Source organism: Pseudorca crassidens, chromosome 15, assembly GCF_039906515.1.
Source record: "Pseudorca crassidens isolate mPseCra1 chromosome 15, mPseCra1.hap1, whole genome shotgun sequence".
Taxonomy (NCBI): domain Eukaryota; kingdom Metazoa; phylum Chordata; class Mammalia; order Artiodactyla; family Delphinidae; genus Pseudorca; species Pseudorca crassidens.
In genome coordinates, this window is record NC_090310.1 from 39,459,520 (window position 1) to 39,487,517 (window position 27,998).

The following is a 27,998-nucleotide window of genomic DNA, read 5'->3' on the forward strand; positions in this document are numbered from 1 at the left end:
AGTTGATACGGAGAGACATAAACAAACGAGGACCACTTCTGCAACTTTCTCCTCCCGAAGAGTCTGGGAGTTACAGCATTTCTGAGTTATCCCATCCAAGGGCGAGGAAGCTAGGAAATGTAGCCACCACCTCCCATTCTTCCTCGGTTGAGGGTTACACCTGAGGGGCATCAAATCCCTTGCACTTCTGCTTGCCCCAAGCAGGCCAAGCCTGCTTCCACAGTCAGACTAACACCCTCAGGCAGAGGGATGCATGAAGACTGTGGCATGTACAGGCACTGTGTACAGGGGACCTCCAGGGTAGGTAAAAGGAATGCAGGAAGGCCATCAAAACATCATCTGCTACACAGAGGCACAGGTTAGATAAGATACAGAAATCACAGACAAGTAGGAGTGCTCTATATGAGTACTGGCAATATGCTTTGTGAGAGATCTGTGATATAGGACATGTGAAGCAGAAGGGAAGCCTTCACAAGGCAGGCAGTGCCACGTGGAGGTGAGTTTGCACTGAGGCTCATAATTTCAACAAATTAAAATAAAAGGGGGTTTATCGAGGATGGTACAGCACATGAAACAAAGTGCACCGGAATTTTAGAAGGATTACAATTAGTGTTGCCTGACTAGGCAACATTTTTGGGAGATGAAACCAAAAACGTGGACTGAGGATGGTTCATGAGGGGTCAGCCACACCATGTTAGGAACGTGGATCTTGTGGATAAGTAGAAGGAGACATTGAAGGATACTTGGAAAGTATAGCAGAGTGGCCATATACAGGTAACCCTAGAAAAACAAGTTGAGCTAGTAGTGAAGTAGAGGGGCCTAGATCTCCCAGCCTTGTTCCTTTGTCCTAGGGAATCATTCATATCCTGGAAGCAGGTATCACCATCCCTTTTAACAGATGTTACTACTAGGGAATCATGCCTTTGATTCTATTGCCACTGGCTGATGACATCAGGGATAATAATAGCTTAATTATTGTCTTTGAAGCCACAGTGGATGGCTGGTAGAGGTGGCCAATTCTGTGCATGAAATTTATTCCAGCTAAGAACAAAATCACTAAATGCATACTACTTCTTCCCAGATACACAGATACTTGAATCTAAAACAAGCCCCCTAACTTAGAAGCCAAAAAGAAAAGCCAGGACAGTAATGTCATCCCAGCACACCTGATAAGTAGCTTACTCCCTGATATTCCAAAGGAAGAATGCATGTTTTTACATTTTCATTTCTGAGATAATACATGGAAATTTTGCCTTACGTTAGAAAGGAACTGTTTGTGAATGAGGCTGAGGGTCAGCTATTCTTCACCTATCTCATTGTCTGACTGTCATTTTAGACTTGATATAAATAAGTTGTGTAGGTTCTTGGGAGTATATCATTGTTTGAATCCCACTGTGGACTAGTAGCTCCATTCCACAAAAACAAACAACCCTGGACAACACAAGCCGTTCTGCATTTTTGTGCTCCTGGTCATAGGGAAAAGCAGCTCTTAGAATCACAGAAGAGAGTTGAGTGTTGTCCATGGAGAACAATACCTAGGAGAAGCGTAGAAATGGGCAAGGTGGGCCTAGAGCCAGGTGTCCTGAGTGCTGGGTCAAGGATTTTCCACTCTCCCCTCTCACTTCCCCTCAGATAGCTAATTCCCCCCTTACAAATAGCTAATCCAAAGGAACATCCATCCATACAGTCATATTTTATTGACAAGTTTTTATTGAGCCCTGCAGAGATAGAGCACATTGAAAGGGATGGGTTTTACAGACAGAAAGGTAACATATTTAGATTTATGTGCAACAAAAAACATATTATATTTCTCTAGACCCGTTTATAAGACTTCCCCTGATCTGATGGCTCCATCCAGTCTCTTACAAGTTACCTATTTTACGTGCTGGGGTGTGGAAAACTCTGTTTAGCAACTGGTTTCTGGTTCTATACCCAAAGGACCTCCTCAGAGCAGGCTAACCTTACAATATGCCCTGAGAAGTTCAGGCTGAATAAGATTCTCTGTCACATCTGGTTACTCAAAGAAATGAGTCCTCACACCACAGGCCTCCTTCCGTTGACAGAGGAGCTGGAGGTGCAAGTAAACAATTAGGCTCCTCTGCTGTATGAGCGGCATCTGTTCAAAGGAGCTGTCAAGCCTTCCACTCCTCTAGTGAAATCATATTTACTTTACTCACCTAAATAATGCGGCTTATTTGCCTTCAATAAGAAATTGTCTTGGCCTGTTTCTTGTTGATTGATTTTTATGAGATAGCGTATTTTTTGTGCCTCCATATGCCTCTGTGCTAAGAATGGAACGACTTCTTATCGAACAGTTCCCATTATTATATCCTTTCATAGTTTTAGAATCATTGGATATATTCAAAATGCCCAGCTCTTCCTCTCCATTTTATTCACTGCCCATCTAGGCCCCTTCAAAAAATAAAAGGAAAAGAATGATCAAAGTAAATAAAAATAATAAATAAAAATTAAAACAATAAAAGCCACATACTCTATATTCCATTTCCAACACGTTGCTCTCCGTTGGGGTAATTATAGCAATTGGAATCCACTGAAATGGGCTATATTATTTTTAAGACTATTTCTTAAAAGCCACTTTAAGTGGACAACAATTAAGGAAGGTACAGAGATTTCTCATATACCCCTGCTCCTACACACGCATACTGTCTACTTTTATCAACATCACTCACCAGAATGGTACATTTTTACCAAAGATGAACCTACATTGACACATTATAATTGCCCCAAATTCATAGTTTCCCTTAGGGTTCACTCTTAGTGTAAATTCTGTAGGTTTCGACATGAGTTTAATGACATATATCTATCATGATAATATCATACAAAATATCTTGACTTCCCCCAAATTCTCTGTGCTCTGCCTGTTCTTCTCTGCCCCCACCTGCACCCCCTGGCAAACACTGGTCTTATTTTTCTCTGCACAGTCTTGCCTTTTCAAGAATTTCAGATAGTTGGACGCATTGAGACTTCTCTGACTGGCTTCCTTTGCTTTAGTAATATGTCTTTTTGTGGTTTGATAGCTCGTTTCTTTTTAGCACTGAATAATATTCCATTATCTAGATGTACCACAGTTTATTTACCCATTCATCTACTGAAGGACATCTTGGATGCTTCCAAGTACTGACAGTTATGAACAAAGCTGCTATAAACATCTGTGTGCAGGTTTTTGTCTGAACATGAGTTTTCAGCTCATTTGGATAAATACCAAGACGTGCAATTGCTGAATTATATGGTAATAGTATGTTTAGCTTTGTTAGAAACCGCCAAGCTGTCTTCCAGAGCGGCTGTGCCATTCTGCATCCTCACCAACAATGTATGAGAGTTCCTGTTGCTCCACCTTCTCACCAGCATTTCGTGTTGTCAGCGTTCCAGATTTGGGCCGTTCTAATAGATGTGTAATGTTGTGTCATTGTGGTTTTAATTTGTAATTCCTCATGAGATACGATGTGGAGTATCTCTTCATATGCTTATTTGCCACTTGTATGTCTTCATTGGCGAGGCATCTGTTATGGTCCTTGACCCCTTTTTAAATTGGGTTCTTTGTTTTCTGATTGTTGAATTTTAAAAGTTCTTTGTATATGTTGGATAGCAATCCTTTATGTATCCTTTGAAAATATTTTCTCCCAGTCTGTCACTTGTTTTCTAAATTCTCTTGATAGTGTCTTTCACAGAAGTTTTTAATTTTAATGAAGTCAATACTTGAACAACTACTCAGTGAGCTTAAATTGTTGACCCAGGAGATCGTGAGCTAAATAATCGGTTTCTGTTTGGAGCTGCTAAGATTTTTGGTGGTTTGTAGCACACATTATCGTGGTGAGACAGGAATGAAACTCAAGTGCCTGAGAGGCTTTCTCCAAGGCTAGAGAACCTTAATGAGGACCCCTGCGGCTCCTCAGCCACCAGAGCCGCAGACTACCTCCATGGGTTTGCTTATCTCTCCAACTCTCAGTCACTAATCATGTTCTCTGAGCTTCTTTGTGAGTCACCTAAGAGCCTGACAACAGAGGCAATTAATGTTGGTCCTGTGGAGGCAGAAGAGAAAGGAAGAGTCTTGTGCAGGAGAGGAGGTGTTCTTTCCCTGTTATTCTCCAGACCTTTTTTTTTTTTTTTGCGGTACGCGGGCCTCTCACTGTTGTGGCCTCTCCCCTTGCGGAGCACAGGCTCCGGACGCGCAGGCTCAGCTGCCACGGCTCACGGGCCCAGCCGCTCTGCGGCATGTGGGATCTTCCCGGACGGGGCACAAACCCGCGTCCCCTGCATCAGCAGGCGGACTCTCAACCACTGCGCCACCAGGGAAGCCCCTCTCCAGACCCTTTTTCAAAGCAAGACAGAAAGAGGTGAGAGTATTCAAATAGCTGAGATGTGTGATCCTAGGTCCAAACTTTAAGGAGGAGGAACTTTGGTTGGGGTTAAGATGTAACTCAGTACAGGTGAGCATTGAGAACCTGTAAACAAGAGCTTGTTCAGGCTGAAGCATGGTTGTAACATAAGCAGGACTATGCCTTCGGTGCCCCTCTCCTTCCTCTCTCAATTCTCTCTTCCTTTCTGGCCCTAGGAACCTCTATCCTGTCAGCAAATCTCAGTGAGGCATTTAGCTGACCGTGGCTTAGGGTGTTACCCACCCCCATCCCCCCAGAGATAACTGGACTTTCGTGCTAGTATTTCATACACACACACACACACACACACACACACACACACACACACACACACACACACACACACAGATTGAAGTTAGGATGGGGCTGAGTGGGAACCTTTTAATGCTATCTCAACCTCACCAGCTGACACTGCCTCTCCCCCAGAAGTTCTCAGGGTCCCCCTTCCTCTCTCCTTCTCCCCTTTCCTTACCTTCTCTTGTCTAATGCACAGCTGCTATCTCCTTATTTCTATCCTTCTTTCTTTCTATAATATTATACGTTTCTGTCAATTGCACAATGTAGTTTTCCCGTGTGTTTCCTCATTGGCCTATAAGTACCAGTAGGGCAGAGCCTGGGACCCCCACCCCCCTCCACCCAGTTCCCTTTCTCCCTCATCCTTATTGCAAAGTGCAGTCCCCCACCCGTAAGAGATTGCATGCAATCCGGGGAAATTAAGAATGGTCTCAGGAAATGTCAGTAAAATGCAGAGCCTAGCCCTCCCTGTAAAATGCAGGACCCCTAAATGAAATTGACAAGCAGTTATCAGCTGAACCAGTTTTCTATCCTTGATGTATTATTTTGTTTCCCGGTTTTTATTCCTTGAACCTCTTGACAGCAGCTCCCCTTGAAAATAAAATTATAAATTTCTTCCTATGTGGAATGAAGTCCATTGTTCTACCAAACTAGACTCCCAAATAAACATGACTGGGCATCATGAAAATCAACGCAATGGACAAAGCCGCTAAAGGAAGAGTGATGGGTCTGAGCCAGAGTCCTAACTGCTTGGGGGCTCTGGACCCATCTGAGAATCTGTGAGAAGCAGTGGTCATTCCTGAAACAAGCAGATGCATAGAAGCACAGAATTTGGGGTGGAGACAGTGTTCGCAGACCAGCGTCCAGGGGTTGCCTGAGGGAAAGAACTCTGGTCTAAAGGAAGGTGGGCAGTGGGCTCCAAGAGGACTTAACACGCCTTATTATCTGTTCACAATCGGCAGCCAGTTCCCTGGAGTTCCTGGCTGATGAGGAAAGCCAGTGTGTGGGTTCAGAGAGGAGCTTTAGCTTGGAGCCATGGTTATCAGTGGGAGAAGGAGGCAGGCGGGACAGAAGAGAGGCAATGAGAAGCGTTGCTGGGATCCATAAAATTTCGCGGCATAATGAGAATTTCTAAAAACTGCAAGTCTGAGTTAGCAACGTTATTATACTGTCACCCAGCCTGAACCTTCAAGCTGACAATTTGCTGTGAATTCTTCTTTCACTTCTGTTTTTCTCCTTCTTTCTGGAACCATGTGTATTTTGCCTTAAGACACAAAGGTGATGGTGTAAAAGAAAAGAAGGGTGTGTGTTTGTGTGTGTGTGTGTGTGTGTGTGTGTGTTTAAATGAAGGAAACATTTGAGAATATACTGTGTTGAAATATATGAGAGGTTTCTTACTGGGACACAGGTGAGGGTTTGGGGACCTAAGATTGCTTTTAATATGTCTTTTCTATTTGGAAGATCAGCATTCTACTTAAGAAACAGAGGAAGGCACAAGCATTTCTTCACGGAGGTCTGTGTGGGCAGCAGGCACCTTGCACTACTGTAAGGCACACGGCATCTGTCTTTCCCTGCCCGTGATGAGCTTGTGCTTTTGCACATGATCTCCCCAGACAGTTGCTTCTCAGAGGCTCAGAGGGCAGTGGATTTGGGGTCTACACTCCAAAGACAAAAGGCAAAAAGGGCTCAGAAAAATAACCAATGCCTGCAGGTTAATCTTCTGTGGTCAGTCAGTTTACCTGTTTATTGCCTGAGTTTCCAATTTCAGCTCTATGAGACCAATTAACTCCATTTCTTCCATAGCCAAGACAGTGCTTCTAATCAAAGAATCCCGGGTCGTGGGTCCCAAGTACACCCCAGAGGGTCACTCACCAGCCTGGCTGTCCCTGAGTCGCACTCCTCCTTGTCAGGAATTCCAGCCTGCAATCTGTTGGATTCATAGCCAGGATTATCAAGGGGGACGGGACATAGAGTGAGACAGCAACGGAAGCGGTGGGTGGGAAGTGTCTGGAGTTACAGTCAAGGAGACCAAGGATTTCCGTTGAGAGCTCCCTCTTGACTGGGCAAGTCCTGCCCCTCCCTGAGCCACAGTGTCTTTCTCTATGAAATGAGGCACTTAGACCAAGCCAGGGGTGCCATTCAACTGCCTTCAGTTAGCATAACCATGTGAAGTGACTTCAGTATGTGACAAAGGGAAGTGGTGGGACCTCCGGCTTGAGATTTTTAAATATATGGCCCTCTTAAGGGCATTCAAATTTAATTTTAAAAGTATTTTTACATTTTAAAAACTTTCAATTTGGGAATAATTTTAGACTTAAGAAGTTGGCAAAAATTGCACACAGGTTCACCCATGTTCATAGCAGCATAATTCACGATAGCTAAGAGGTGGAAGCAACCCAAGTGTCCATCGTCTGGTGAATAGATAAACAAAATGTGGTACATACATACAGTGGAATATTATTCAACCTTAAAAAGGAAGGGAGTTCTGACAGTGCTTCACATGGACGAACCTTGAAGATATTCAGCTGAGTGAAATAATCCAGTCACAAAAGGATGAATATTTTATGATTCCACTCATATGAGGTCCCAGAGTAGTAATATTCTTAGAGACAGAAGGTAGAATGGCGGTGGCCAGGGGCTGAGGGGAGGGGAGAATAGGAAGTTATCATTTAATGAATGTAGAGTTGAACGTGTAGGATCAAAAGAGTTCTGGATATCGATAGCAGTGTTGGCTGCTCAATAATGGAGATGTACTTAAAGTCGCTAAACTGTACACATAAAACTTTAAAATGAAAACATTTTTATATTCTGTATATTTTACCACAATAAAAAAATTACTCTTTTTAAAATGGCAACAAAGTTCCCATATACCCTTTATCCAGCTTTCCCAAAGTTAACGTCTGACAAAACCATAGTACAATTTATCAAAGCCAGGAAAAACATTGATATAACACTATTAATTAATCTACAGATTTCGTTCACAGTTTTCCAAGTGTTCCACTAATGTCCTTCTTTTCTGATCCAGGATCCAATCCAAGATATGTGTTACATTTAACTGTCCTGTCTCCCTCGTCTCCTCTGGTTTCAAAAATTTCTGCAGTCCTTATTTGTCTTTTATGATCTTGAAGGTTTTGAAGGGTACTAGCCAGTTATGGGTTTGCCTGATGTTTCCTCCTGACTGCATACAGGTTATGTATTTCTGGCAAGGAAATTATGTAAGTGATGTCTCCTTCTCAGTGCATTGTATCATGAGGCACATGATTTTGATATGTTTCATCCGTAGTGAGGTTAACTTACATCACTTGGTTAAGGACATCTCTGCCAGGTTTCTCCACTGTAAAGTATTATTTCTCTTTGTTTATCATTATATTTCCCCCACTAATTTTAGCATCCTTTGGTGACGCTTGCCAGTCACAATTATTTATGGTGTTTCCAAATGGTGATATTCAATTTCTGTTCATTACTTCTACTTTTGTTAATTGGAATTCCACTGTAAGAAAGAGTTTTCCATTTGCCTCTATTCAAATTTAATTTTTTAAAAAAAATCAGTAAAACAGAGCCAGAACAATGTCCCTCCAAAGCTCACTGGTGCTCTATAGCCCCAAATTTCCTTTCTTGTGTTAAAAATTCTCAGATGCTTCATGCCCTCCAGAATAGGAAGTAAAACTCCAAGTTCACACCACCTGACAGTGGTCATAAGCACAAGTCTTTGGAGAGCAAAAGATAAGCACACTTACATTTTCTTTCCTTCTCCCTCCACCCCTGCACCTTTTTGATCAAGTCTTATCATTACCCTGAGTACAGCAGCAGGGTTAAGTAGAGAAAACATTCAAGAATCACTGAGCCTGGAAAAATGCACATGAAATATTTATGTTTAATTCTCCCTGAAGAATGTGGTTTTTAATGAACAGGAACAAAATCACAAATGCTACAGTGTTCTAAAAGATTTTCACTTGCACACCAGACCCCTGGCCAAACTTGCTGTGCCCTTGAAGTTCATCTAGTATCTGCTTCTCTGGCCTCAGGCCCCCTCCTCCTTTGCCAGGAATGTCCCTCAAGGGCCCTTATCTGGGCTGCTCCTGGCTGGTGTCACCAGCTGACAGAGCCAATATTATTGTAGAGTTCCGAGTCTGCACAGTCCTAAAAAAATGAAGGAATAAAACATTTTTTTCAGCTAGCTATTTATTCCTGTTATCCATGGCTGAGTAACAAACCAACCCAAAACTTCTTAGTATAAACAACAACCATTTTATTATGTTCATGGACTTGGGATCAAAGATGCATACAGGGTACAGTGTGGATGGCCTGCTGTGGTCCACATGGGGCCCATTTAATGGGTAATGGTCTGTAGTTTTCTCTTCTTGTGATACCTAAGAGAAGAGAATGGAGAACTTGGTGTGGGGATGAATATAAAGGGAAGGCTCCATGGAGGAGAAGAGAAGATTAAAAGATGGATTAAAAACTAAAGTAATGGAGGAAAGAATAGAAGGTTTGTGGGGAGGGGAGGTGAACGGCATTACATAAGAAAAGGTAGGGAAATGGGGAGGAGAACAGTGACAGGGAACCAGAGCGCCAAGTCTGATAGGGGGTTAGCAGGGGTTTTCTCACATACATTCCCATCCCAGGGAGCCCCGGCATGCACCCCAGCTCTGGGGTCCCTGTTCTAGGGCGCCACCAGAAGCTAACCACGCCTGTGTCTGTTTGATTCTCCACAGCTCCCCTTTGCTGAAGGCCTGTATCATTTTTATCACAATGGCCTGGCAAAGGCCAAGAGGAGACGCAGCCTGCCCCATCATCATCAGCTGGAGAGAGACCCCAGGGTGAGTTTTCCTGGAAACCTGCCTTCTAACCTCTGCTGCCGCAAATGAGCCCATTGTGGGGGTGTACAAGGGAGCAGGCAGGAATTTTGAAGTTAAGGCACTTGACGTGTAGGCCAAATGGATCCCTTGCAGAGTGGTCCTGGGGACTCTGACTCTGCTCCTCTGTCTTACGCGTAATAATTAAACCCTCGATCGGCCAGAGGTGGGGGTGTAAACAGGAGTACCACCTCTTTTCTGGCTTTTTCTCCTGCATTACCGCGTGAGGACTGCTGGTTAACCGGGGACATGCTTTGGCCTGCGAAGGATGGGAAGACACCAAGCAGTTTAATAAGTCATTTTATGGACGGTTTCTACTGGTGAATCCACATACTCTGAGGAGACTGCCATGCCCCATATGGCCAGTGAGCGATCAGCTCACAATAGGCAGTGGGCTTCTCCGTGTCCAAGCATGACTGAAGCCACAAGACCTGCTCAGCCCCTCTTCCCACACTGTTCTTTCTAAGTCACCGCGTGCCCCATGTCTTCTGGATGCTCATGACCCCCACTTTTACCTCCAATCTTTACCTTCAGCAGCTCTCATTTTCTACTCCCTTTCCCCTCAGAAACCTAAATTCAACTTTCTTGTAACCAAACTTATCATCTTGGCCATAAAGCAGCTCCTTTTCCAGTGTTCCCACTTCCTGTTTTCTCAGAATAAGAACTTTGGGCGTCGTTGAATCCTGACTGTCCCCACCTCCTCTGCCCTCCCCACACTCATTCAACTGGGAGATTCTGATTTCTCATATGCAATTCACCAAGAGGGAAATGAATAACCCAGGCAGTTTGCTCTCTGTACACTGAAGGCTTCATACCCTCTTCCCCAGGACTTGGGTGACAGTGGATGTGAAGAGGGTCAGACGTTTGAGTTAGAGGTTTAACATGAGGCTCCTTTGGAGCTGATGGAATCCGGAATCATTCATGTGGGGCTTTTCATGTGAACGTTTGACTGGGTTTAATGTGGCCTTTAATTAGGAACGCAGATGAAACAGACTCCCCCGCAGATCACCAACTGACAGGCCACAGGCAATTTTCCTTTAACTCCTCAACCCAGGGGATCCCGCATTCTCTAGAGTGAAAATACTGCTCTGAGAAGCCACTTTATCTTTGCTTTTGCAGTAAGATCCAAGCTGCCGGTGCTGTCAGCCCATGCCCAGCATTAGTAAAGGGTCTGTTGTAGAAGTTGGCACCATTACCTAAGGGAGGAGCTCTCCTTTCTGTCATCACAGCCTTGGCCTGGCTGTATCAGTTCAGTGTCTGGGGATGCCCTTGAGAAGCCCTGGACAGGGATGCTGCCTGTTTCACCTGTGGACCCAGAGTGGGTACCAGCAGACAATGACCACTCTGGGGCAAGTGACACTGGTTTTCCCTGTGCTTCCTACCTGCCCCATGATCTTACCCTTTATGGCCAATTTTTTTACTTTTATTTATATAATTCTTAAAAGTTCCTTTGGTTTCTTTTCTTCCACAATTAAACACATTGCCCCGAGATCATTCAGAGAAGCACATAAAAGAAATTGAGGCAGAAGGAAAGTGGTGCTTAAAAGGCTTGGATAGGGAAAGAGAACCAAGGAACAGTGAAACTAAGAAGCCATTGTTTGGTTCAGAGAGACTCCCCAGGCCCATTAGATTAAGATTTTCTTATTTTTGCACTTACTTGAAATGATCTTTGAAATGCTGATTCTTGAAGTGTAGAGTGGTGTTTACGAAAGAGAAGGAAAGATGGGATGGATAATAAGGAAGGAAATCATGTATTGGTGATTCTAATCATTTGTCTTTCTCCTCAAAATAGTATCTATTTTAACCAAAAGGAGCATCCAGTCCCCATTGCCCATTATAAGGTCCCGGTAGCCATCTGCCTCTACCTGGTGGGGGTATCCATGTACCTGCCCACAAAGACCAAGAGAAGAGAGCAGCAAAACTAAGGTCGTAAATCTCCCGTACCTTTTATCTGCCTTCTCATCAAGGTTAAATGTCAGGGCTGCTGTCAATAATAAAACCATTTTAGGAAAAGAAATAAAGCATAAAACCTCATAATTCTTTGCAAAATGAAAAAAAAACCCCAAGAAACAAAAAGCCCTGCTAGTAATGACTGCCTTGTTCCAAAAAACACATTAGATTAAGGCCTCAGTCTTTCTTGCAGGGTGTTCTTGTGGTCACCTAATTTTGGCATCGGCTGACAGGAATCGGGTGGCTGCTCTTAAACAAAAAGCATTGATGATGAACCGTACAACAGCAGTGTTATGAAGATTCTGGAAGCCCTGTGGGTTTCTAGACCTTAAACTAAGGGCAAATATGTCGAGTTAGGATACCTCAACGTGGGGTTACCCAAGCACATTCAAACAGGTTTCAAAAAGAGAAGTAAATAGACATATAGAGAGGAAAGGGGAAGGATCAGGTAGTTGAAAAGGATCCTTTGTCTCTTGCACAGACGTTGCTAGTTAGTTTTCATGAATCGAGATCTTAAGAGCAAGTTGTTTTATCCTCCTCTGAAACATGTTGTCTCCTAGGCTTATCAGCTTTAATCATGCTCGCAGCCCCAGCTTCCTTCTGCCCCTGTCTCTGCATTACTTCCTGGCCTCTCTCACTAGCTGTCCCCTGGCTTGTGAACGACAATACAGAGCCCAAGGAGCCACGTACATAAGTCCGGGAGGGTTTCAGCTTCTATAGACTCTCGGGGCTCAATCTACCTAGGTAGCTTTTTAGCCAAAGAAATTACCAAGATCTCCTATCAACCCAACAAATAGAGAAGAAAAAGATAGAGGACTAAGCTTACTTTTGGTTTTGTTTTGGCTTCAGAACAGAAATTTCAAGGATGTTTGTCCCTCATTTCACGACTAACTTTTATGTTTAAGGAAAAGAAGAAAAAGACTAGAAAGGGATCACATGGACTTTTTGTCCAGGCCAATACAGGGCTGCTTTCAATATCTTTATATTTGTTCATCAATATTTAGGGCAATAGCTAAGAAAAAGATTCTGGTGCAGACTGTCTTAAAGGTATTCTCTTGCCTTTCCATTTCTTTCTGCTAAAAAGCCTAGAATAATGCCGTGTAACATCATTTAGATGCTAAAAAGCAAAAACTGTGTCTTTTTTATTTCTGGGTATCTTTGTATAGTGCAGCTCTGAGCACACAGTAGATGCTCAAAAAGTGACTGTCGAACGAATAGATGGATGGTTAATGATTTTTTTCAGAGCTTTAATCTATGAAATAATATTGTTCATCTCATCTTATGTTTTCACCGCTATTCTAAAATGTGCATCCACTAGTAAACAGAAGTATAGCCTTCTTTCTAACGCTTCCTTTAAATACATTCTTAATTGTGGGTAAAAACCCAATTCATTTCATCATTTTCAAGTCTTGTCACTGAAAATCCTATGAGGAACCAGTTTTTAATTTCCAAAGTCACTCTGTGTTTCTGATCATATTCAAAGTCACAGTGCAACCACCGTAGCAAGAACATGTTTGGAAAGTGTGTGGATAGCTAAAATAATTTGAAGATGTAATAAATAAATCCAAAGCTGAAATGAAATAATAAAACCAAAAATTCTTTCTCAGCATCAAGGTCAAGAAAAATAATCCATGTTCAAAACCTCTGTGACATTTGTGAAACTTTAGCTAAGAGCAGCATCAACAGATCTTAAAGTCAAACCTAACTGTGGTCCACAGTGTACACATCAAACCGCATACGTTCTACAAGTTCTTGAAAAGCTGCTGGGGAATAGATTTATTTAAGACATTTGTTTCACAGTCCTGTTGAATCATATCTGCTCATCTGACATAGAGAGCATTGAAATGAAATACGTTCAGAGACATAAAGACTCACATCGTTCAATAACACCCACCAGTTATATGGAAGCCAGATAATTTAACAAAAAATAACCTGAACGTCATTTGTTGTGAGAAGTTATATTTGATTCAAGAATTACAAACGTTTATTTCCTTTTCTCAGCAATGCTACTAGACGATCCAATTATCCCTTGGAATCATTTTTTTTAAACATCTTTATTGGAGTATAATTGCTTTACAATGGTGTGTTAGTTTCTGCTTTACAACAAAGTGAATCAGTTATACATATACATATGTTCCCATATCGCTTGGGATCATTTTTACACCCGTTTCGAGTCAGAAACTCCTATCGGTCCACTGAAACCTTTTCTCAGTTCCCCGGTCTCAAAGAATGTTTCATGTTTCCTCTGTGTTCTGTACACAGGAGCTGTATCTTCCTGGCTTCTTCCTCATCCAGGTGTATTCACATGTCTTATGACCATAGGTATCAGCATATGATCACATAGTGATTCACTTTTGTCCTTTAAAGGTCTATTCTGAGGGTATTTGTGAGTTTTCAGGGCGCTCCAAAAACCCACAAAAGTTAGCTTCACTGGACAGTCTTCAAAAATCTCACAGAACGATACAATCTAAACAAAAAAGAATTTTGCCTATTCTTTAAAACTAACTGGACATGACTGGTGTGATCTGTTTGTGAAAATCTGAATAATGAGTGAATCAGGCTTCCTTTGTCCATGGGACTTAATAATACAATAATTGATATCATTTTTTTAATGGATTCATTATCATAGCTGAAACTCAGGTGGTTGACAGAAGCTGGGAATGGCTTGTAATTGCTTTGGGTCCTTCAGCAGTTCAAACAAGCAAAGAAATTCATTTACCTTCTTCCTCCACAAGTTACATGAAATTTTGTCATAATCGCTAAGCTCTTAGCTTCCAATCGTTTTCAAATACCTAACATCAGTCACAGTAATTTGTAATGATAAGGACAACCCACTTGATGTATTGTGTCCTCCCTTGGATTAATATTAGATAACTGTTTGATCACAGTCGTCCCTCAGTTTCCACAGAGAATTGGTTCCTGGACCCCCGCGAATACCAAAATCGCAGATGCTCCAGTCCCTTATGTAAATGGCATTGCGAAGTTGGCCCTCCGTATCCGCGGGTTCCACGTCTGCGGATACGGAGGGCTGACTGTACTTCGATTAAAATTTGGAGCAGAGAAGAAAAAACACAATTATGTTCTGGAAAATCTACTTTCAAATAGAAAATGTCGTGGAGAAAAACGCCTTCCCTCACTTTTTGTTTTGGTTTTGACCAAACCTTCCTCCAGTGGGTGTGTCCTCTCCTTACGTCACAGTGACGTATGAGAGTCTCAGCCTGCGGGACTGGTAAAAATAGAAATTAGATCATTTTAGTGCCTTTAATAAAAAAAAATTTATAAGTCCCCCCTCCAAAAAAATAGGTTGGTTTGTTTGGTTGGTTTTGATTTTTATACCTTATTAAAAGGTTTTGTTTCTCTTCCCAGACCGGGGAACAAACCCGTGTCCCCTGCTTTGGCAGGCAGACTCTCAACCCCTGCGCCACCAGGGAAGCCCTAATAGATTGTGTTTTAGTCTCATACTTAACTCTAAAATGGTGAGGTTTGAGGTTTTGAGATACTGCTCTAAGAAATGTATAGAAATCCCCTAATTTATCTTCTGAATGTCTTCTTTAGGGAAAAAAAGAAAGCCGATAGATTTAATTATATTTTACTTATTTAGAAACACAGACATGGTGAGTTTATTATAAATCGTATAGCAAAGACAATAGTATTTTGAATTTCTGTAGAGCTTTTATTCCAGAGGGCATTCGTGGCTGCCTTTTCTTCGTCTTCTCCTTTCCTTGTAGCATGAGTTGGACCAACAGATGCTATTCCATCTTGAAATGGAGGTAACAAAGAGGTTGACGTGTGCCTGAGTCACACATGAATTTGAAAGCCCAAAACAGCAGTTCGGGTCCCCAACAATGGTGACCATCTTTTCCAACCTGGATTTAGGTCTCTTGGTCAGACAAGGGAACAACCTATTTGGAATTGGGATTCTCACGGGGAAAAGACTGTCCATGATGCACGATCATAAGAGCTCGATGGTCCATGAATAAAGCGGTGCAAGTATAGAGTTGGCCAATGGTGGGGTTTGAAAGTGGAATGAAATTCCCTTAACTCTTGGGGCCTTAGAGGCACAGATTACCCGGAATTCCCAAGAGAGACTCCTCCGTGGGATAACAAGGGTTCATGGGTGCATCTGGCATGTCTTTTGCAAACAGAGAAATAAACTGGGGACATATGGAGCAGAAATAAAGTGATGTTGATGCCAGAGAGCGCAGAATAAGATAGAGAAGGAGAGACAGAGGCACAGGAAACATTTAAAAAAAAATTATAAGGTGCGACTCGGCCCCAAACCCACCTCCCAACAGTTGTCATGTGACCCCTTCAGTGACCTGGACCTTTCCTGTTCTGTTAACAACTCAATTTTCTATCATAAAAAAGGGAACCACATTGCCTACCTTGAAGAGGCAAATCACTCCATAAGGAGTGCATAGCAAAGTTTAGCATCATTTCTTCCCTTTTCCCTCTGGTTTCCCTCCCTGCTTCTCTCCACCTTATTTCCTCTCCTCAAGAATCCAGCAGCAACAAACACACGCTTTTAGAATGTGTGTCTCAGGGTTCAAGAGGAAAGCTGCTTTACAAAAACTGAACTACAAATGCGAGTGAATACCTGTACAGCGCAATCCATTAGGAGGGCATTTGGGCTTATCCCTCTCAACGCCCAGCCAGCCAGCTAGTGAGCCTCCACACATAAGTGAGGAGAAAGCAAGATTACACTCTGACATTTCTGCAGGAACCAGACCACTGAGTAAGAAGAGGCCAGAGGGGATCTCTCTGGGGCTTCCTCTCAGTTTAATTTGATGACGATTGTAAGACTAGTTCGTGTCTGTTGAATGCTGTTGTCTTAGTTTGGGCTCCTGCAAAAAGCAAACCCTGAGACAAGAACTTAGAAGAGGGTCACTTATTTGGGAGGTTGATTCTCAGATGCACAAGAGAACGAGTAAAATGGTGGAGGGAAGTGAGGAAAGCAAATAGAGTGTGAGATTTTTAGCAGGTCTGCATTTTAGGCAGCTGAGACTCAGTCCCACTGGGGGCCCTTCAGAGCTGTCCCACAAGGAAGGCGGTTGCCCGATGAGTAATCTACTAGCTCTGTCTCTCATTTCTGAGCTGACCTGGGATGTTAAATCCCTGGCACTTCCGAACTGACCTGTGCACAGGCTGAACAAGCCTCAGGATGCTGGAGAAAGTCCCCAAGCCGAGTGGCAGATGGAGATGCTTGGTGTAAGAAGCTGTCGGCAGTGGCAGGTGAACTCTTGCTGCAAATCCTACCATCCAACCTGTGCTAAGGATTTAGCAGGCATCATCTCATTAAACCTCAGATATCTCCTGCGAATTAAGTGGTATCAGATCCCCAGTTTACGGGTGAGGACATGCGAGTTTAGGGAGGCTCATGACTTACTGACCATCCTGTGGTTTGTAAGGGGTCCTCACACTGCATGGTGCTGCTCTGTCACTGACTTAGATTTTATAAATTAATTTCCCTCCTCCTCTGCACAAAGAGAACAGTAGAGCAGGACGATTCCAAAGGAAACATTGATTCAACGCTTTGCCTTGAAGCTGTAAAATATAATTCAGACAAAATAGACCCAGAGAGGGTAAATGACTTCTCTGGGGTCACACGACCATAACTGATGGGGAAGAAATAATAAAACTCACGACTCCTCGCAACACCAGATCTGATTTAAATAAAAAGCTAAATGAGGGACTTCTCTGGTGGCGCAGTGGTTAAGAATCCACCTGCCAATGCAGGGGACACGGGTTTGAGCCCTGGTCCGGGAAGATCCCACGTGCCACGGAACAGCTAAGCCCGTGCACCACAACTACTGAGCCTGTGCTCTAGAGACCATGCGCCACAACTACTGAGCCCACTCGCCTAGAGCCCGTGCTTCGCAACAAGAGAAGCCACCACAATGAGAAGCCTGCACACTGCAACGAAGACCGAATGCAGCCAAAAATAAATAAATAAATAAATAAATAAATAAATAAATAAATAAATAAAAGCTAAATGAGGATTGATACTGCTTACGGACTTGTGATTCTTTAAGACCTTGTTCTCACTAAATAATAACTGGATTCTCTAAATCAGAAACAGTGTAATGGGAAAATACGAAGTTACATCATTGGCTTATGTGATTTATGTGAATTCAATGAACTCATCTATAAATAGAAAAGTGAAAAAGGAGGGGAAATAATAGCAAGGTGGGCACTTCTGCTCACGATTCTGCTCAACTGGGATATGCCCTGAAGTGGTGTGAATAAGTAGAGTCATCTGAGAATGCAGTCGGCCTCTTTCCCTACGGACTCAAAGCAGAAGCAGTTCACCTTTCTGGGTGAGAGACTCCAGCGTTTAAAGATAATACTTTTGATGCAAAATATTTCCTAAGCACGAGCCAATGTGTTCGTCTGCTGTGTGAACAATAGGACAGGACCAGGTTCCTGTGGAAGGAAATGCCGCACGTTTGTGATGTATTGAGGCACAGTATATTGATTTCTAACTTCCTAAGAAATTTTCAAAGTTCATTTTGACCGTGCATAGTTGGCAATTTACCCACTTCAGAACTCTATCCCTGCGGTGTGATTTCTCTACAAAGAAGTAAACAAAGATGGTATCTTAGCTTGGATTTCCTGGAAACAGACTCTGAGGTGGGGAGTTGCATGTATAAAAGATGTTTCTAAGAATGTGGTGTGCAGTGTTTTCATCTCCTGTGGTTCCCTCCATCCTCAAGCCAACAACACACATCAAATCATTCCTGTGCTTCACATCTCTCTGCTTCCTCTTCTGCTTAAGGCTCCTGTGACTCTGTTGGACCCACCTAGATAACCCAGCATAATCTCCCTCTCTTGGTCTTAGCAGATTAGTCACCTTAATTACAACTATGAAGTCCCTTTTACCATGTGATGTATCACATAATCATGAGAGTAACGCCAGGGTCTGGAGACCATGGGGGCCAAAATTCTGCCCTGAGCCTTGGTCTTTCTGGAAGAGTTGGCATGCCTCTAGGGTCAGCAGCTTTCTGCAGGCAGCCCAGCTCCCCCGCACTGCCCTGCTCCTGGGATTGCATTTAGCTCAGAGGGAAGCATGAATTTGCAGGCATACAACGCTGACCACATTTCGAGCCCAAAGGGTGAAGCTGAGAACCCACGTGGAGCAGCTTCTGACTTAGCATCCCAGCTGGTGACCAAATTCATTTTCTAGACACCTCATCAAGAGGTTGGCTCAGCAAGTGTACACCTTCATGGGTTACACATTTTGAGAGTGACTTGACGGCATCTGGAAAAAGGAAGGTGTATTGCGAGAGGCAGCAGAGGAGAGATGCCTTCAGTGGTGCTCTAACCTGTGGGAAAAGCTGATCTGCCCTAATCTGCTTGTTTTATTATTCAGCAGGGAGGACTTTCTGTATCTCCTCTGGGCGCTGCAGATGTGCCTGGCTTCCTGCCTCAAAGAACTGCTGCCAGTGATATAATTAACTCTTTGTGGGGAGCAGGGGAGAAATGTTTACTATGGATTCAGAAAGGCACAGGCAAATCTGCTAAGGAGTAAGCCAGGCTTTTTCTAGTTGTTGTGAGCATATTTTAAATGATCACTCCTGCTCACGCTGCCACGCGTACCAAAAGAGAAGGAAGGACACTCTGGAAGACACCCTTCCAGCAAGCCCAGGGATCTCCGGGGAGTCTTAACTGTCTTTGGGAGAATTCTAAGAAGCTCTAATGCAGAGGAAAGCAACAGGGAAAGAAGAAAGTGCTTCTGTATCATCTTCATAACTCACAAGATGATGACCCTCGAATGGTGAGCTGGCAAACTTTTAGGATTTTCTACCAAAATCTTCAATGTTTTTAAGGCAGATTTCTCCTGACTTGCCTTACCTCGTTCGTTCCCCAGCCTTCCCCAAGATGCAAAGGAAATGCCTTTAAATATCTAAAATGCCTCTATTATATCACCTAAAAATAAACATTTTGTGTACACTCATTAAACTCACAATATAACTCCATTATCTAGTTGCTTGCTAGCAAACCATTTATTTATTCAGCAAGTATTTACTAAGCTCAACTACACGCTGAGCACTGTTCTAAGTACTGGGACACAGCAAGGAACAAAACAGACCAAGAATTCCTCCCGTGAAGCTTATATACTAGTGGGGATGAAGGACAGAGACAAAATCCAGATGAATAAAGCAATTACATGACTGCTGGTGAAGGTGTTATGAGGATAAATAGAGAAAATTGTGAGGAAGAGGGAGTGGCAGGGGAGGGGTGTTATTTTATAAAAAGCATCCAGGTTTGGCTACTCTGGTAAGGTGACATTTACATATACACCTGAAGGAGGTAAGGAAGGTTTCCATATGGTTGTGGAGAAAGGGCATCCCCAGCAGAGGAACCAGCAAAGGTAAAGGTCTCGTGTCCAAGGGGCACTTGATGTGTTCTGTGAACAGTGAGAACACCAGGAAGGCTGGGAAGATGGGAGCCCGGAAGAACAGGGAAAGAAATGAGGTCAGCAAGGAAGCAAGACCAGAGAAGACATTACAGGTCAGGGTAAGGACTTTGGATTGACTGAATGAGATGGGATTTCTCTACTTTGGGGTGAATTATAGATGATGGGGTGGGCATGGGGGGTGCACTCTGGAAATCAGAGAGGTCAGTGCAAGGTGATGGCAACTTTTCTGGAAGGACGGTGGAGAAAGGATGCTGGCTTAGACCAGGGTAGAAGCTGTTCGAGGTGGTGAGAAACAATATTTAGGAATATTTTGTGAAAGTAGAGACTTCAAATTTGCTGATTCTTTTGTTGACAGATTAGATAAGGAATGGGAGAGGAACAGAGAAGGCAAAGGTAACTCTAGAGCTATTGGCCTGAGTTATTAGCACATGGAGGTAGCATTTATGTAGATGGACAGACTGGGGGAGAAGCAGGTTGACTGGGAATGGGTAGGGGATCAAGAGAGTAGTTTTAAGCATGTTAACATTTGAGGGTTGCATTGAGCATCCGAGTCGAGAAGTAAAATAAGCGAAGGGATCTAAAAATTTAAGATAGAGTTTGGAGCTGGAGACATAAAGTGGGAGTCGCCCACACATGGATAGCACTCAGTGCCATGAGACTAGTTGAGATTATCTAAGAAATGAGTGGAACTAGGGAAGACAAGCTGCGTGGGACGGAACCCTAGGGCATTCTAGAATGTAGAAGCCTGGGAGACGACTGGGGACCAGCGGAGGAGATAGAGGAGGGACAAATAATAGAGGAAGAGGACCAGAGTTCAAGCAAAGACTAATCTAGTCAATGTGCCCTACCTTGTTCACATCTTACCAGAGTATCTTGGCCGTCCCTATAGTTATTTCTTAGGAACCACTTAGAGATATCAATGGAATATACTTCTTCAGTTTTTCCATCTCTAGTCTATTTTTTCAGAAAGAGTATTGAACTTCAATGGTGCAAACATGAGATTATGAAATAAAAATGGTGGCATGAATTTTATCTCAACCAGACACTGCTGTATCTGGGCTGGATGGTGTCACATTCGACTCAGAATGGATAAGAACCAAGCTTCTAAAACCTCAAGCCCAACTAGGCAATATCTCAGAGCCAAGACCCAGTTCTGTGAGCTGCTGGGTGAAGTTACCGGGAAACAGCCTCTGTGTGACATGGCAAGAGGAAAATCTGAGTTGGGCATTTCTTTTTAATTTTAAGGAACTATAAAAGCTGTGAGACAGATCAAGTTTGACTGTAGGCCCAAAGGTAAGAACCTTAATCTGCAATTAAGAAATACAAAAATTCAAGCTGCGTTGATTCAACCTTGATTACATTTTCATGGATTTCAGAAAGATAGAGTTCTTTAAAATAATTCCCTGTTAAGATTCAATATCTATCTAGAAAGTAATTCCTCACTCCTTAAACCACTGCTCCAAAGTGAATTGTATTCAACGCTTAGCTGAAGGAGGCTATCGGTGTTCCTTAATGATGACATGAACAAATGGTTAAAATAAGTATGTCCATCTGGCTAAGATCATGTTTCATGAGACAAAGTTATGTTTGGAGTTGGATAAGCCTCAGAAAGTTTTTTTTAAAAAAACACTCTAAAACCCTCTTCGGCTATTTTTAAATTGGTTTAGCCATTTTCCTTTTGTGATGTCCATTGACATGTTTGTGATCACATCTTCATCCATAAACAAGCTTTGTGCTCTTAAATCTAAGTCAAGGGAATTTAGAAAATGAGCGGAATTGAATTCTTACCATTTCATGTGGTTTCAAACCCTTTTGGGCTGAGGAGAGGAAATGACTGAAGCCAGGTCTGGAAAAGAGTAAAAAGCAGCGAGACAAAGAGATTCAGGTCTGAATAACAATCCAATTGCTGGAGTTTATCTAATTGGTTTCCCATTATCTGTACCAAAAATACTGTGTTTTCCATCTTCTCTCTGGCAAGTATGTCCCAGTTAGCAATAAAGAACCAACTGCCTGAGAGAAAACAGGTAAGACAAAACAATTTTCTATTTTCCATTCCCCTTGAAAAGGAAGAGCAGCCCACCCCGTGTAAAGAATTGCTTAATGGATGTCAGTTTGTAAGGACACCTCAGAGAAATGACAGGAGAAAGCCCTCCCAGAGAGCAGAAGAAAACCAGAGTGGTTCAAATCTATTGTGTGGAAACAGACTCAAATAATTGCCTACAGGGAGAAAAGGAGCGTGAAGGAGGACATGCAGCTTGACGTTGTTTCTGGGTTGTAACACTAGCTCTGATACCAACTAGCCACATTTCCTTGACAAACCGTTTTATCCCCCAGTCTTCGGTTTCCCTGTCAATATAGTAAAGAGCGTAGAGTAGTTAGCCTCTGAAATGTCCCTTCAGGTGCTGATAGCTGAGATTCCAGGGGCAACTCTGAAGTTCCTCCAACTGGTTGATGTGAAAGCCAGAACTAAAACCCAGATTTCCCACTAGTTTGTGATCCTTCCTTTGCATATCTTTACTTTCATCTGAGAAATGGGGATTTTCTTTAAACCAATACTCTAAAGCGTTTGGAAGAACTAGCGTTTATGTTAGTATCCTCATCTTTTACAAGAAAATTTCACGTTGTGTGTTGTTCAAACTAGTTCATCAGAGCCCTAAAATTCCACTTCTTGCCTCAAGGGAAATGCTAGATGATGAGGTGGAGGTTCTTCATCCACCTCAAAGATAATAGGTTCTCTATCCTGTTTTATGAATTGGGATTTGGTGTAAGATTTCGTTGGGCAAGCTGGGTGTGATGGAGCAGAGGTATTTCAACTAAAAAAGTTAAGTTTGAAAATTAGTGATTTCTAATTAAGTTCTATTCTCCAACCCAGTCAATCAGTGTGTCAGATCAAGATCACAAACAGAACGCCTAGAGAGACTGGGCAAATAAGTTACCAGTTGAGGTGGGTTCGGTTTAAGCAAAGCAGTAACTCAAGCAAGAGGACAAATGATCACATTTTCTTCTGCCTCTAGGTGGGAATACAATAGGGAGTAGTGGGGACTGTGGAAAACCAGAGTTACAACCCTGTCAAAAGGAGGAAGCAGAACCTCTTCCTCAGATGATTGTCACCTCACAAAAATGGAGGTCCATGGTTGCCAGATATCCCAGTTTTTCAAGAAAATCAGAAAATGCCAACCTTTGTGCAAAATCTTTGTGCTTCTTAAAAGTATTAGTGACTAAATAAAAAATTCTTAACACGTGAAAAAACTGAAGAAAATCTGTCAGCAGAAGAGATTAGTCCATGGGACTCCATTTTGTGATCTGTCCTCTTCAACCTCCCAAAACAAGATGACTTGGCATCGGGCAAGTCACCTCTATGACAAGCCCCCGACCTCACAGTTTGCAAAGGTGGTCCGCATAAAAGTTCTTCCTTAAGGCAACCCCAAAGCATTGGGACACAATCCAGGCTCTGCTCTCTGGGGCCAAATCATTTCCTCCTCCATTCGAGAAAGCTCCAAACATTTGAAGATAGTTACCATGGCCCTGGACCTTCTTCAGTGTAAACATTCCTGGTTCTTTCAGATGTTTTCATTGAATTTGGTCTTATTTCCTGGCCTTCCTCATCACACCTCTCTGAACATTGTCTGAGAACTAAACAGACAATCCAGCTACATTCTGATGATGTCAGAGTAGCACTAGAATCTTATTTCCCATATTTTGAAAGCTGTTCTTCTATGGACATACCATAGGATCACTTTATCCTTCTCTAGAGGTCACGGATCTTATATTGACGAATACTGACCCTACAGCTAGCCAGAACTTCTAGTTTCTGCTCAAATATGCTGCAAATCAATCCGTCCTTGGAAGATTGGGATATTGGTCCTAAAGCAAGGACTTAGGTTTAATTTTTGAATGTTTCATCTTAGAGTTCATTATGACCTGTCAAGGCTTTATTGGATCCTGATTCAGTCTCCTTCCTGTCATCTCTCATTCTGATCAACATCAATATTCTCAACCAGTTCTTAATAAAAAGGTTGAATAGAACAGAAAAAAATGACAAAGCTCAAAACCCTTTGTCCAGGATGATATAAATCTATTAGTATAGACCCTAAGGAGTATCTCACACTGACCTCATATTGACAGGAAATTATAAAGTACCCAAAGCCCCCAAAACAGCATTCAGGTTAAATGAAAAACAGTGTCTCACCAGGGAGGCTATTTGAAGACTGGGTTTATATAGCTTAACTGCATCACTCTGAATCTAGTTGATTTGTTTGTGTACACTGCTCTCTGAGCAATCAGTTCGTTTCCCATGGAGCAATCTAATTCAGCTATTCACATGACCAAAATCACCAGACCAATCAGTTTTCAATCTCGTCTTTAGAGGTAATTTGAATTCACTTGATAATTTGTCCACACATCTGCAAATGGTTGTTTAATCATGAAAATTTTTAATCAAAAAACCAAAATCAATGAGTAATCATCAATGCTAATCATGAGAGTACCAGGTGGCACTCATGTGTGGACCAAATCAGATTTTTCTAAAACTTAATACAGTGATTCCTTTTTAATGAGTAAGTGAAGACATCTCAGAAATAGACTAATTCAGCTAAGGATCATATTCTCCACGGCTAAAACATAACCTATCATTTGACTTCTATCAGAGCACTCCAAAAAACTCCTCTACCACTTATTTATGTGACATGGGCAAGTCACTTAACCTTCACTAATTGCCTCTCTTTTACCATCTGTATCATTAAATAACAATGAAAGTCCAAATGTCTGAAATAAATTGCCTTAATTTTTCATCTCTATCACGGAATCACGATGAAAGTGCAAACGTCTACAAATGAATGCCTAAGATTTCAAAACTATAAGGGTGACTTCATCCTTGAATGTACATAGTTGTTTCACAAGCACATTATAACTTTTGCCAGAGCAGAAAAGGGGATGGTGTCATCTACTTCTTTTGCATTTTCTCCCACTTAATTCTCCACTATTCTCCTTGCCCACCTCTACTCCGTGAAAAATTTTAATGTGAATTAAATCAGTGTTCTTCAAACTGTATTATGTTGGGGTCCTTGCATTTTCTACCAGAATGCTGTGAATAATAAAAATATTAGTTAAGACAAGCTAGATTATGTTGCCCTCACGTCCCAATGGTTTGACGTACAAATGTTTACCGTGCACTCGTGCTGCACGACCAGCACGCGTCCATGGGGGCCCTGATTAACATAATTTTTCAGTAACTGATGCTATTGAAGGTTCCAGCATCTTGAGATGCCACCACCCTAACATGGCTCCCAGGGCACTGGAAGAGAAAGGGGAAGAGGAAGCATGATGAGCTGAACCCGCTCTTAAATGCTTCATCTTGAAAAGGACACATATTACTTCTCATCACCCGTGGGCCAGAAAGAGACACCGTGCCTGAGTCAGCGTGAAGAAGCCGAGAAGTGGAGCGCTCCAATGTGCTCAGGAAGGAGAGAAAAACTAGACGTGGGGAACAGTAGAAGTACCCTGTATGGTGCATTTTTTATTCAGAACCATAATAAAAATATGAATAAAAGCATGTTCTAACTTTATGGGTGACTCCTTGGGACTGAGACTTTCCTATAAACTTGGCACTCAGGTTTATAATTATATCTGCAGCAATTACTACCATGCAGTCTCTGGCTAGTGAGAACAGATGGGGCATTTGTGCCAAACTGGGGACCTTGAATTTTGCTAAGATGTCTAGAACAACAGCTCTCATCACGTGTGCTCTTCTGGCAATGTGACCTGGCCCTTCTCTATCAATAGCTAGAGTCTATTTCTCCATCCCGTGAATCTGAGCAGGCTTGTGACTTTTTCTGCAGTAGAATGTGATAGGAGCGATGCTATGCCAGTTCTTGATATAGCCCTTACCTGACCTGGTAGCTTCCACTCTGGCCTCTTGGAACCCAACCACCATGGAGGAAGTGTGACTACCCTGAGAACAGCCTGCTATTAGAAGGCCAAGCCAGATGGAAAGGCTGGTATGCCATGAGGAGAGAGGGATGCTAAAGTGCACGCAGATACAGACGTGGGAATGAAGAATCATCTTGGAAGTGGTCCCTTCAGCCTCGGCAGCCACTCCATCTGCTGCTACCTGGAGACAAACCACCCAGCTGTGTCTCCTCTGAACTTCGGACCCACAAAATCTTGAGCCAGATAAAAGAGTTGATACAAGGCACTCACTTTTGGAGTAGTTGATCGTACAGCAATAGATAATTTTCCCACCATTCAGCTGGGGATGAATCGTGGAGGACTGAGTCAGGCGTGGAGCCTGTTACAATGGACAGACAGGCTGATCCCTGAGACACTACACCTCAGTGGTCTGTAGCATATCCTCAGGGTCTTTTCGTCAATGATACTTCTTTGGATATTATGCTCTTTATATTTTACTTGTAAACTTGTGTTAGTTTCATAGGTATACAGGAGGTATAAGCATTAGGAGTTGCTACCAAATTTTATTTTGTGTATATTTTAAATAACCTGCCAAGATGGGGAAGCCAAGGAAAAATAGTTTTCCTTATAAGAGTCCATTCCTTGTTTAGATTTTTTTTTTTGTTTTTTTTTTGCGGTACGCGGGCCTCTCACTGTTGTGGCCTCTCCCGTTGTGGAGCACAGGCTCCGGACGTGCAGGCTCAGCAGCCATGGCTCACGGGCCTAGCCGCTCTGCGGCATGTGGGATCTTCCCGGACCGGGGCACGAACCCGCATCCCCTGAATCGGCAGGTGGACTCTCAACCACTGCACCACCAGGGAAGCCCCCTTGTTTAGGTTTATTCGAGTTTAAGAAATTAATGAATTTGAAAAAGATCTAAAAGAGGTGGGTTTCTCCAAAGCACGAACTTTGGCGTGAGACAAAAGCAAAATGACCCTTTCAGGGCAGAGACATTAGTGGGTGCCACGTGAGGAGCCACGTGAAGAGCTGCATGGTGGTGGGAAGAGTGGTGAAGGCAGAATCAGGAGTTGTGAGTTCTAATCACAGGTCTGTCATTTATCATCTGTGTGGGTTACACAAAACTACTTGGCTTTATGGTCCTCAACGCCCCATCTGTGACATGATGAATGACATCGACCCTGCTCATTTCGTGGTGTTACTGTGGCGATCAAAGAAGATGAGAGACAGACGTTTTCTGAAAAATGTGAAGTGTTGTTATTGTTCACAGAGATTCAGGGCAGCATTTTAAGATTCATGCTGAAAAATCTAAAAATAACCTGATGAAAAACATGTAGGAAGTGAGTTTAAAAGAACCTCAAAATTATTTTTTAAAATGCAAACCTGTGCCTTACCAAATTACATTGGATTTCAATTTTCTTTGAAGTACAAGGAAACTTGCCGTCTGCTGGGTTGCTTGGTCTTGCCACTCTCTGAATTCCTGTAACCTCCTAGTCTGTCTGGACTGTAGACTTGTGGTCAAGTTTAGGAGCTTTGGTAGATCCAGGTTTTAATCTCATTTCCACCACCTCATTCTCCAACTGCATAAATTTACATAAGTTATTTAGCTTCTCATAATCTCATCTGTGAAGTGTGGTTAGTATTAATAGCACCTGTCTCAAGGGTTGGTGTGAACATATCATGAGATGATGCTAAGGTAAGTGATCAGAAGATGATAGCCGTGACTAGTAATATTTTACTCTGCAGTGTATGATTACAAAGTGACTGATACTGATTTCTGAAAATCACCTGTTTTAGCACGTTTATTCACTGCAGTCCTTTAACAATTTTACACATATGTCATGAACCCATCACATTTAGTTGAGTAGGTGATTTTATTTTCACTGTAATTTTGCCAAAATAATACAGTTTTAAAAATTAAATACAAGGCTTAACATTAACGATGGCAATCTTTTGCCCCACCTCTACCAAGTCCCAGTCCCTCAGAGGCATTCTCCATCAATGCTTTAGCTGTTCCTTGTGTTAAGTCCGCATTTTAAAATAATATGTGTATGCTGAAATGTGCTATTTCATCTCAGATATAGTCTATTGGCTTTCTTCTATGGAGGATGAGAATTTTACTTCTTCAAATGCAACACACACACACACACACACACACACACATTTATGTTTCTTCCA

The 27,998-nt window shown here is 42.5% G+C and overlaps 1 protein-coding gene across 2 annotated transcripts in view; it reads left to right on the forward strand.

The window, feature by feature from the left end:
- Positions 1–27,998, forward strand: part of PCSK2 (proprotein convertase subtilisin/kexin type 2) — a 216,982-nt gene that overhangs the window by 11,081 nt on the left and 177,903 nt on the right. For both annotated transcript variants that reach the window (XR_010935079.1, XM_067707300.1), the window contains exon 2: positions 9,407–9,511. Coding sequence is in view for 1 of the 2 variants with exons in the window: in XM_067707300.1 (XP_067563401.1) it covers positions 9,407–9,511 (105 nt within the window). In the remaining variant the exon portion in view is untranslated. The remainder of the gene's footprint in view (positions 1–9,406; positions 9,512–27,998) is intronic.